Source organism: Narcine bancroftii, chromosome 13 (assembly GCF_036971445.1).
Source record: "Narcine bancroftii isolate sNarBan1 chromosome 13, sNarBan1.hap1, whole genome shotgun sequence".
In the NCBI taxonomy this organism is placed as follows: Eukaryota; Metazoa; Chordata; class Chondrichthyes; order Torpediniformes; family Narcinidae; genus Narcine; species Narcine bancroftii.
Genome location: NC_091481.1, coordinates 45,650,096 through 45,662,815, shown reverse-complemented (window position 1 = coordinate 45,662,815; position 12,720 = coordinate 45,650,096). Strand labels below are relative to the sequence as shown.

Below are 12,720 nucleotides of genomic sequence, written 5' to 3'. Positions count from 1 at the left end.
ATGTTCAGTGACATTCTCAGCAACTGTTCAGTAGTGTTACCCATCATCTGTATAGTAAAACCCACCATCAACTGTTCAATATCACCCCCATCGCCTGCTCAGTAACCTCCCCATCACTGTTCCGAAACGTCTCCATAAACTGTTCAATAATGTCCCCATCTCCTGTTCAGTACTTCTACCATTGCACGTTGAATAATGTCTCCATCACTTGTTCAATACCGTCCCCATCGCCTGCTCAGTAACCTCCCGATCACTGTTCCGAAACGTCCCACATCGTCTGTTCAGTAACATCCCCCATTGCATGTTCAGCGACGTTCTCATCACCTGTTCAATAGCGTTACCCATCACCTGCATAGTAACATCCACCATCATCTGTTAAATAACATCCCCATCAAATGTTCAGTAATGTCCCCATCGACTGTTCAGTAACATCCCCATCACTTGTTCAGTTATGTCCCTATCTCATTCAGTAAAGTCACCAATCGCCTGTTCAGTAACGTCTCCATCACCTGCTCAGTAACATTTCCATCGCCTGTTCAGTAACATCCCCCATCACCTGCTCAGTAAAATCCCCCATCGCTTGTTCAATAAAATCCCCTAACACCTGTTCAATAAAATTTCCCATCGCCTGCTCAGTAACCTCCCCATCACTGTTCTGAAACGTCTCCATAAACTGTTCAGTAACGTCACCTTCGCACCTTTAGTGATGTCCCCATTTCTTGTTCAGTAACTTCCCTATCGCCTTTTCAGTAACGCCTCCATACCTGTTCAGTAACGTTCCCAACACCAGTTCAGTAACGTCCCCATCACCAGTTCAGTAACGTCCTCCATCACCTGTTCACTTATGTCACCCATTCGCCTGTTCAGTAACGTTCTCATCACCTGTTCAACAATGTTCTCATCACTAGTTCAGTATTGACTGCCATCACCTGTTTAGTAACAGACGCATGGCTTGTTCAGTTATTTCCCTATGCCATTCAGTAATGTCACCTTTGCCTGTACATAACGCCCAATTGCCTGTTCAATAAAGTCACCCATCAACTCTTCTGTAACGTCCCTATCGTCTGTTCAATAAAATCATCTAACGCCTGTTCAGTAATGTCCCCATCTGCTGCTCAGTAACATGCCCCATCACTGGTTCAGTAATGTCCCCCATTACTGGTTCAATAACGTCCCACATTGTCTGTTCAGTAAAATCCCCATCGTCTGTTAAGTAACGTCCCACATCGTCTGTTCAGTAAAGTTCCACATCGTCTGTTCAGTAACATCCCCGCATTACATGTTATGCGACGTTCGCATCACCTGTTCAATAGCGTTACCCATCACCTGTTCAATAGTGTTACCCATCACCTGCATAGTAACATCCACCATCATCTGTTAAATAACATCCCCATCAATTGTTCAGTAACGTCCCCATCGCCTGTTCATTAACATCCCCAACGCCTGCTCAGTAACATCCCTCATCACCTGTTCAGCGACGTTCTCATCACCTGTTCAATAGCGTTACCCATCACCATCATCTGTTAAATAACATCCCCATCAACTGTCCAGTAATGTCCCCATCACCTGTTCAGTAACATCCCCATCACTTGTTCAGTTACGGACCCATGGCTTGTTCCGTTATGTCCCTATCCCATTCAGTAAAGTCACAAATCGCCTGTTCAGTAACGTCTCCATCACCTGCTCAGTAACATCTCCATCGCCTGTTCAGTAACATCCCCCATCATCAGCTCAGTAAAATCCCACATCGCCTGTTCAATATCATTGCCCATCGCTTGTTCAATAAAATCCCCTAACACCTGTTCAATAAAATTTCCCATCGCCTGCTCAGTAACCTCCCCATCACTGTTCCGAAATGTCTCCATAAACTGTTCAGTAACGTCCCCTTCGCCTGTTCAGTGATGTCCCCATTTCCTGTTCAGTAACTTCCCTATCGCCTTTTCAGCATTGTCTCCAACCCTGTTCAGTAACGTCCCCAACACCAGTCCAGTAACGTCCCCATCACCAGTTCAGTAACGTCCTCCATCACCTGTTCACTTATGTCGCCCAATCGCCTGTTCAGTAATGTTCTCATCACCTGTTCAGTATTAACTCACATCACCTGTTTAGTAACAGACCCATGGCTTGTTCAATTATGTCCCTATCCCATTCAGTAATGTCATCTCATAGCTAAATAGTACCATCCCCAATAGCCTGTCCAATAACATCCACCATCATCCCTAAAATAAAATCCCCATCAACTGTTCAGTAACGTTCCTCATCACACATCCAGTAACATCTCCATCGCTGTTCAGAAAACACCCCATCACCTATTCAATAAAGTCCCCCATCGCCTGTTCAGTAACGTGCCCATCACCTGTTCAGTGGACCCATGGCTTGCTCAGTTATGTCCCTATCCCGTTCAGTAATGTCACCTTTGCCTGTACATAACACCCCAATTGCCTGTTCAATAAAGTCACCCATCAACTGTTGTGTAACGTCCCCTATCGTCTGTTCAATAAAATCATCTAATGCCTGTTCAGTAACGTCCCCATCTGCAGCTCAGTAATGTCCCCCATCACTGGTTCAGTAATGTCCCCCATTACTGGTTCAATAACATCCCCCATTGTCTGTTCAGTAACATCCCCATCGCCTGTTCAGTCACGTCGCACATCATCTGTTCAGTAGCATCCCCCATTGCATGTTCAGCGACGTTCTCCTCACCTGTTCAATAGCGTTACCCATCACCTGCATAGTAACATCCACAATCATCTGTTAAATAACATCCCCATCAACTGTTCACTAACATCCCCATCGCCCGTATATTAACATCCCCAACGCCTGTTCAGTAACATCCCCCATCACCTGTTCAGCGACGTTCACATCAACTGTTCAGTAACGTTACCCATCACCTCTACAGTAACATCCACCATCACCTGTTATATAACATCCCCATCAACTGTTCAATAACGTCCCCATCACCTGTTCAGTAACATCCCAATCACTTGTTCAGTTACGGACTCATGGCTTGTTCAGTTACAGACACATGGCTTTTTCAGTTATGTCCCTATCCCCTTCAGTAAAGTCAACCATCGCCTGTTCAGTAACGTCTCCATCACCTGCTCAGTAAAATCCCCCATCGCCTTTTCAATAAAATCCCCTAACACCTGTTCAATAACATTTCCCGTCGCCTGTTCAATAACGTCCCCATCCCCTGTTCAATAACGTCTACCATTGCACATTGAATAATGTCTCCATCAGTTTTTCAATACCGCCCCCATCACCTGCTCAGTAACCTCCCCATCGCTGTTCAGAAATGTCTCCAAAAACTGTTCAGTAACATCCCCATCGCCTGTTCAGTAACATCCCCCATCACCTGCTCAGTAAAATCCCCCATCGCATGTTCAATAAAATTCCCCATCACCTGTTCAATAACATCCCCATCGCCTGTTCAGTAACGTCCCACATCACCTGTTCAATATCGTTCCCCATCGCTTGTTCAATAAAATCCCCTAACACCTGTTCAATAAATTTTACCATCGCCTGTTCAGTAACGCCCCCATCACCTGCTTAATAACGTCCCCATCTCCTGTTCAAAAACATCTACCATTGCATGTTGAATAACGTCTTCATCACTTGTTCAATAACGTCCCCATCGCCTGCTCAGAAACTTCCCCCATCACCTGTTCAGTAACTTCCTCCATCAGCTGTTAAATAAAATCCCCATCAACTGTTCAGTAACGTTACCCATCACCTGTTCAGTAACGTCCATCGTCATCTGTTAAATAACAACCCCATCAACTGTTCAGTAACATCCCCATCGCCTTTTCAGTAACATTCCCATCACTTGTTCAGTTACGGACCCATGGCTTTATGTCTTTATCCCATTCGGTAAAGTCATCCATCGCGTGTTCAATAACATCCCCCATCGCCTGCTCAGTAACTTCCCCCATTGCCTGTTCAGTAACATTCCCCATCTGCTGCTCAGTAACGTCCCCCATCTGCTGCTCAGTAAAGTCCCCCATCACTGGTTCAGTAATGTCCCCATCCTTGGTTCAGTAATGTCCCCATCCTTGGTTCAATGACGTCCCCCATTGTCTGTTCAGTAACATCCCCATCGCCTGTTCAGTAACGTCCCCATCACCTGTTTAATAACGTCCCCATCTCCTGTTCAATAACATCTACCATTGCATGTTGAATAACGTCTCCATCACTTGTTCAATAACATCCCCATCGCCTGCTCAGTAACTTCCCCCATCACCTGTTCAGTAACTTCCACCATCAGCTGTTAAACAAAATCCCCATCAACTGTTCAGTAATGTTACCCATCACCTGTTCAGTAACATCCCCATCACTTGTTCAGTTACTGACCCATGGCTTGTTCAGTTACGGACCCATGGCTTGTTCAGTTACGGACCCATGGCTTGTTCAGTTACAGACCCATGGCTTGTTCAGTTACAGACCCATGGCTTGTACAGTTATGGACCTATGGCTTGTTCAGTTATGTCCCTATCCCATTCAGTAAAGTCACCCATTGCCTGTTCAATAACGTCTCCCATCGCCTGATCAGTAACGTCCCCTATCGCCTGCTCATTAACTTCCCCCATAGCCTGTTCAGTAACGTTCCCCAATAGCCTGTTCAGTAACATTCCCCCATCGCGTGTTCAATAACATCCCCCATCGCCTGCTCAGTAACTTCCCCCATTGCCTGTTCAGTAACAATCCCCGTCACCTATTCAATAATGTCCCCATCTGCTGCTCAGTAATGTCCCCATCACTGGTTCAATAACGTCCCCCATTGTCTGTTCAGTAGCATCCCCATCACCTGTTTAATAACGTCCCCATCTCCTGCTCAATAACGTCTACCATTGCATGTTGAATAACTTCTCCATCACTTGTTCAATAACATCCCCATCACCTGCTCAGTAACTTCCCTCATCACCTGTTCAGTAACATCCACCATCAGCTGTTAAATAAAATCCCCATCAACTGTTCAGTAACGTCCCCATTGCCTGGTTCAGTAACATCCCCATCACTTGTTCAGTAACTTCCCCATCAGCTGTACAATAACATCACTGTTGCAGTAATATCTGTGGTTCCTGTCCCATTCTCTTAACTCCCAGTGAGCAGTGAGAGCTGATGTCGTTGAGGAGGAATCTGACAAAGGATACTGGATTATCAGTAGCGCTGTTAATTTCCGTCTCGATTATATTTTTGACAAAGGCAATTGTGTCATTCACTACCCCGTGTACCTGTGGGAAATAACAGAAGTGCATGTACATTATCCTTGAAAATAATAAATGCATATGTTTAATATAAATATCAGTTTTATGCAACAAAATGTCATTTTTTCTTGTATTACTGTCACTGTGATTATTTAATACCAATCTTTAATACGTATTATATTTTTCTGTCTGGTAATTGAACCTACACCATTGGAGTTGTTTTATTGTTTACAAAGTATCAGTTCAGCTGCAGTAAGTAGGAATTCGGATGCACATGTATGTCTCTAATTAACTCAATGTCATTATTAACTCAATGCTTCCTACAACATGATGGGAGTTCAGCTTTGCTTCATTTGAATAGCACCAGGGATGTTGCAGGAGTACATACACAATAAAAGGAAAAGGTAAAGGTAACAGTAATACATTTATAATGTAACAAACATGAAATTCTTTAAAGCTGACAGAGAGTCGCCAGTTTGTCCAGCACCCATGACAGGAACCTACACAAAGTCCCTGGGCGGTCTCCCCTCCAAGTACTGACCAGACCTGAGCCTTCTTAGCTTCTGAGATCAGTCACTCTCTGGCATATTCAGGCTATTAGGTGCAGGAACCATCTGACCCCATCACGCCTGCTCCACTATTCACTAAGGACATGGCTGATCTGGTTATGGGCTCAGGTCCACCTACCTGCCTGTTCCCCATAACCTTCAATTTCCCCTACTTTTCAAAAATCTACCCAACACTGTCATTCATATATTTAATGAGGTAGCCTCCCTTAGAGAAGCATTTCTTCCTCATCTCCATCCTAAATCTACTCACCCAATTCTTGAGGTTATGTCTCTTCTACCTGTGGAAATTACTTTCCTGCTTATATCTTGTCAATTCCTTTTTAATTTTCTGTTTCCATAAGATCCCCTTTCATTCTTCTGAATTCCAGTGAGTACAGTCCCAGGAGACTCAATCTCTCCTCATCAGCTAAACCCCTCACCTCTAGAATGAACTTGTTGAACCTCCTCTGCATCTCTTGTTTAGGATTGTATTCACTCGAGTCCAGAAGAATGAGAGGAGATCTTATAGAAAAATGTAGGATTATGAAGGTTATGGATAAGATAGGTGTAGGAAGGTTTTTTGAGCTGGCCAGGGAAACGAGAGGACACAGTCTCAAGATTCAGGGGAGTAGATTTAGGACAGAGATGAGGAAAAATAGTTTTTCCCAGAGAATAGTGAATGTTTGGAATTCTCTAACCAGGGAAGTGGTTGAGGCTGCCTCATTAAACATATTTAAAATTTGGTTATATAAATTTGTACATGATAGAGGAATTAGGGGATATGGGGAGAAGGTAGGTAGGTGGTTAGGTCATAAATTAGATCAGCCATGATCGTATTGAATGGCGGAGCAGGCTCGATGGGCCATTTTTGGCCTACTCCTGTTCCTACTTCCTATGTTCCTATGTTCTTGCAAAGCCAGTGCATCCTTCAAGTAAGGAGACCACAACAGCATGCAATACTCCAGATGCAGCCTCACCACTTCTCTGGACAGTTGCAACAGATTCTTCCTGCTCCTAAATTCAATCCCTCTGGAAAGGTCAATGTCCTATTTGCCTTCCTGATAGCCTGTTCCACCTGCAAACCAACCTTTTGTGATTCATGCCCAAGTTCGTCTTGCACAACAGCACGCTGCAATCTTTCACAATTTAAATAATCTGAACTCATGTTTTTCCCACCAAAATGGATGATTCCACATTTAACAACATTGTACTCCATCTGCCACTCCTTAAAATTTTGATAGATGGCACTTGGTCCCCTCTTCCAAAATGTCAGTGTAAATCTCGTGAACAATTGTGGGCCTAGCACTTGTGGCACCTCTGATCGCCAATGAGAGAAATGTCCATTTACTCTGACTCTCTGCTTCCTATTGGTTAACCAATCCTTTATCCGTGCTAATGCATTACCCCCAATTTCATGCACCATCTCAAACACATTTCTGGAAATCCAAGTACATAACAACCACCCTTCTCTCCACTACACTCGTGATATCCTCAAAGAACCCCAGCAAATTTGTCAAACATGAGCTGCCCTTCCCGAATCCATGTTGCATCTGCCTGACAGAACAACATCTATCCATATGTTTCTCCCTTAATCACAGCTGCACGCATATTCCTGACTTAAGTGGCCTTCCGCATCTCGAGTGGATGGGCAGGGAGAAGATTGTGACGGGATCTTCTTTTTCAAACTTTTTATGGATTTAACATATGTAAAATACATAGATAATAATAATAATAAAGTGAATTAATAACATTACAAATATCAAATAACAGTGAAAAGGTATATATCAGTGTGGCCAAACTTGCTTAATGTCAGAGCCACAAACGATAAAGCTCAGATACTTGAGAGTCGCAGGAGAAGAACAAAATTCCCACAGATGTTTTTATTGTTACATCCACATTTTGTAACAAAAACATTATATCAATGTTCAGAAATGCATGTTAAATGCAATCATATTTATTCATGTCTGGAAAAACAACCAACTGAAAAACCTCACAAACATTAGCGTATACAGAGCCGTTGTCATACCCACACTCCAGTTCGGCTCCAAATCATGGGTCCTCTACCAGCATCACCTACGGCTCCTAGAATGCTTCCACCAGCGTTGTCTCTGCTCCATCCTCAACATTCATTGGAGCGACTTCATCTCCAACATCGAAGTACTCGAGATGGCAGAGGCTGACAGCATCGAATCCATGCTGATGAAGATCAAACTGCGCTGGGTAGGTCACGTCTCCAGAATGGAGAACCATCGCCTTCCCAAGATCGTGTTATATGGCGAGCTCTCCACTGGCCACCGAGACAGAGGTGCACCAAAGAAGAGGTACAAGGACTGCCTAAAGAAATCTCTTGGTGCCAGCCACATTGACCACCACCAGTGAGCTGATATCGCCTCAAACCGTGCATCTTGGCGCCTCATAGTTCGGCGGGTAGCAACCTCCTTTGAAGAAGACCGCAGAGCCCACCTCAGTGACAAAAGACAAAGGAGGAAAAACCCAACACCCAACCCCAACCAACCAATTTTCCCTTGCAACCGCTGCAACCATGTCTGCCTGTCCCACATCGGACTTGTCAGCCACAAACGAGCCTGCAGCTGACGTGGACATTACCCCTCCATAAATCTTCATCTGCGAAGCCAAGCCAAAGAAATGTATTCATGCCTGCAGTTTTTAAACTGTTAATTTGTATTAGTTTCAGTTATCACACAGACACAAACATGTAAAAGGAGAGATATTTTAATCAGATTTCCACCTTCCAAATTAGTCTTATTATAATCAGATCTTTTTATGTCTAAAATACAATGCTACAAATATCAGGCTATTAAAGACGCGAGTCGGGCAGGCGAGGGGGGGTCCAGCAACGCAAGTCTGGCAGGCGATGGGGGGAGACCGGCAGCATGAGTCGGGCGGGCGAGGGAGGGAGGGAGACTGGTAGCGTGAGTCAGGTGGGCGAGAGGGGAAACTGGCAGTGCGAGTCAAGCAGACAAGAGACCAGCACTGCAAGTCAGGTAGGCGAGGGGGTGGAGACCAGCAGCGAGCCGCATATTAAAGGTCAAAGAGCCACATGTGGCTCGCAAGCCGCAGTTTGGCCACCCCTGTATATATGAACCATGTTATTAATTGGGGAAAAAAGAAAAGAGAACAAAGGGCCTATTTCTAAACCAAGAATCAAACCCCACACTATAAGAGCTGCTGGCCACGTTGAGGAGTCCACTACTAATAACAACAACAATGGGGTAAAAAAAGACTAATAATCTACAAGTTTTGATAGTAATTGAGAAAAGGACGCCAAAGAGAAAGAAAGTTAAAATCCATTGCAGTAGTAGAACACCTAATTTTTTTCTAGAGAAAGACATGCCATCACATTGATTATGAGTAGGAGGGACAGCATCTTCCCATCTTAGCAAAGTGGCTCTTCTAGCATCGAGGGAAGCAAAAGCCACTATATTGGTTTGTGAAGAAGTTAAATCCATTGGTCCACTCACTTCAAATATTACAAAAAAAGGCAAGTTAATATCAAAAACTAACGATAAAGTGCAAGATACCCCTTGCCAGAAATTAGAGAGAAGGTCATAACCAAAACATATGATACAAAGTACCTTCCTCAGTTATGAATTTATCAGATTTAAAAGAGAAGTTCAGATAAAATTTAGCTAACTGAACCTTAGAAAAGTAGGCCCAATAGACTATTTTAAATTGTATTAATGAACGCCTAACATAAAGAAAAGATGAGTGAACAAGTTTCAAAATAGAATCCCATGTAGTCTTGGCAAATGGTTGTTGAAAGTCTTGTTCCCCATATTTTCTTATTACCATCCAGGGAACTATCCCTAGATCTTATAAGCAATTCATAAAGGGCTGAAAGCAATCTTTTATGATTAGGCTTTAAAATATATACTTCCCAAATAAAGTTAGGATCCAAGTCCTGAGGAAGAACTCCTTGACAGAGGGACCAGTTGGATCCGTAATGCACCATTGGGCAGTGGCAGATGTTATTACAGAGATAAATGTTTCAGGTTCAATGATCTTTGCTACGAATAATCCATCAATGAGCCTGGAAAATTAGTTTTGTTTCTCTTTCCATGGATACTGCCTGACCCATGAGTGCTGTGTTTTACTAAAATTACTAAAATTTCATTCTCACATTGCCCTTTCATTTGACAGCTGTGTTGGAACTATAGAACACTACAAGAAAGATACAGGCCCTTTGGTCTATCTAGTCTGTGCCAAACTATTATTCTGCCTAGACCCACTGTCCTACATCTCACCACACCCCTCCATACCCCTCCCACCCATGTTCCTGCCCAAACTTTACTTAAATGTCAAAACTACTTCACCTGGCAGCTCGTTCCACACTCCCACCCCTCTCTGTGTGAAGTTCCCCCACATGTTCCCTTTAAGCATTTCACACTTAACCCTTGTCCTTTAGTTCTTGTCTCATACAATCTCAGTGGAAAATGCCTGTTTGCATTTACTCTGTCTATATCCCATTTAATTTTAAATACCACTATCAAATCTCCCCTCATTCTTCTATGCTCCAGGGAATAAAGTCCTAACTTGTTCATCCTTTCCCTGTAACTCAGCTCAAGTTCCAGCAACGTCCTAGTAAATATTCTTTGCATTCTTTCAATCTTATTGATATCCTTCCTGCAGTTGGTTCCTTGCTGTTGCACCACTTCCTGCTGTGACTATCCGTTGAAAGTATTCCATTGATGGAAAAGTGAATTGGGATGCTCAAAGCTGGTTTTGGAAGTTCAAAAATTGGAGGTGGGAAAGGAAGGAGTTTAATGGGTCAGTGATTGGCTTCCGGTAGTTGTAAACCTGGTCTAATGAGCCCTACCCCATGTTTACAGGGGTATGGCATTGCCTACCTGTGGGCAGCATCGCAAGGTGTAAGCATCTTGCACACGGTTACAGAACCGGTGACTTTCTGTGAAGAGAGCACAACATTACAAGGCAGCAGAGAGAAGATGGACCCAACACCCTCAAAGCTCCCATGGCACTAAAATCAAAGTTAAAAGTTCCGATTTATTGTCAGAGTACATACATGGTATCACATACAAACCTGAGATTCCTTTTCCTGCAGGTCAGGCAGAATTTCTACTTGTCGGTCGCGCAAAATAACTGTACTCAAGAAAATAGATATATACAACAGAGAGAAATATAAACAATGAAAGAAATGTAAACAAATTGATTGTGCAATACAGAAAATAAATATTCAATAATAAATCATGTGCAAATGACTGATGGTGGAAGGGTAGCAATTATTTCCAAACCTTGTGGCATCTAGACCTCTTTCCTGATGGTAGCAGTGAGAACAGAGCATGGTATGGATCCTTGTTGATTGATGCTGCTCTCCTAGAGCAATGTTCCATGTAGTTTTCTTTTGATGATGGGGGAGATTTTGCCTGGAATGTGCTGGTTTGCATCCACTACCTTTTAAAGGGCATTTTACACAGTGGGAGTTGTTCCATACCAGATTGTGATACAGCCAATCAGCACACTTCCTAATGCACAGCTGTAGAAGCTTGCCAAGTTTTTCAATATCATGCTAAACCTCCACAAACTCCTGAGGAAGTCGAGATGCTGATGTGCTTCTTTCACAATGAGATTAGTGTGTTGGGTCCAGGAAAGATCCTGCGGGATACTGACCTCCAGGAATTTAAATGTGCTCACCCTCTCCACCTCTGGTCCCCCAATGATCACTGGATCATATACCTCTGGCTTTCCCCTTCCAGAAGTCAACAATCAGCTCCTTTGTTTTGATGACACGAGTGCAAGGTTGTTGGTGCACCATTCAGCCAAGTTTTCAATCTCCCTTCTGTATGCTGTCTCATCACCTTCCTTTATACAGCCCACTACCTTGGTATCATCGACAAATTTGTAGATGGTGTTACTCTCATTCCAAGCAATACAGTCATGGGTGTAAAGTGAATAGAGTGGGGGTATAACAATGCAGGACTGTGGTGCTCCAGTTCCGATGGAGATTATGAAGTAGATGTTCTCCAGCCAGGGCTTACCTGCAATCTCAGATGGATGATGATCGGAACCCAACAGGGACCTGAATCGGAAGGCCACCTCAACTTGGCCACGGTGAGGCCGCAGATCATGGATGTCTGTGCACAGGGATAAGGGAGAATTGAAACACCAGCACCAATCAAAACTTCAGCCCAGAACACTGACTACCTGTTGAAATCATGGATGCTGTCTGACCCACTGAGTTCCTCCACCACTCCGTGTGTAGGCAGACTTCACCTTAGGTGAGCACAGTACCCCACACTTTTATGAGAATTGTGTTTCATTTCTCGTCATGCAGAAAGTATGTCAAAGGTTTAGGGAGGGAGTAGAGACGTTGCCTGGATTGGAGAACATGTTATATGAAGCAATGTTGACAGAGCTGGGGATTTTCTCTGTGGAGTTATGAAGGATGAGAGGTGAATTAATCAAGGTATATATGAATGGCCCAGAACAGGTCAAGTCAAGACACTTTTATTTATCAATGATACTATGCTCGCACGGTAAAGATGAGATAACATTTCTCCAGGACCACTTATATTTACATAAATATAAGTTAGAATAGAAGTTAAACACATTAAAATATTAAGATGTATACAGTAACAGCCCATGGTACCCTGTCCACAAATCTTCTGGGAATTCAGGAGTATGATGGCTTGGGGAAAGCTGTTGCCCAATCTGGATGTGAGGACCCAAGAGCTGCAGCACCTCCTACCACATGGCAGAAGATAAAAAAGTTTACTTGAGGGGTGTGTGGGCTCCTTCACAATGTTTATTGTCTTCTGCCTGCATCAAGTGTTGCTGATGTCCTTTGGTGGTAGGAAGAGAGTCCCCAATGATCTTTTCCACTGACTCCACTAACCTCTGCAGGGTCTTGCGGCCCAAGGAGGTTCAGCTTCCAAACCAGGCAGTGATACAGTTTCACTGGATGCTCTCGATACGTCCTCTGTAGAATG

The 12,720-nt window shown here is 43.7% G+C and overlaps 1 protein-coding gene across 4 annotated transcripts in view; it reads right to left on the bottom strand.

The window, feature by feature from the left end:
- hal (histidine ammonia-lyase) overlaps positions 1-12,720 on the bottom strand; it is a 171,330-nt gene that overhangs the window by 127,436 nt on the left and 31,174 nt on the right. For all 4 annotated transcript variants that reach the window (XM_069909066.1, XM_069909064.1, XM_069909065.1 and 1 more), the window contains exons 12-14: positions 11,770-11,865; positions 10,621-10,679; positions 5,151-5,231 (exon numbers count right to left, since the gene is read on the bottom strand). In XM_069909066.1, the coding sequence (XP_069765167.1) occupies positions 5,151-5,231; positions 10,621-10,679; positions 11,770-11,865 (236 nt within the window). The remainder of the gene's footprint in view (positions 1-5,150; positions 5,232-10,620; positions 10,680-11,769; positions 11,866-12,720) is intronic.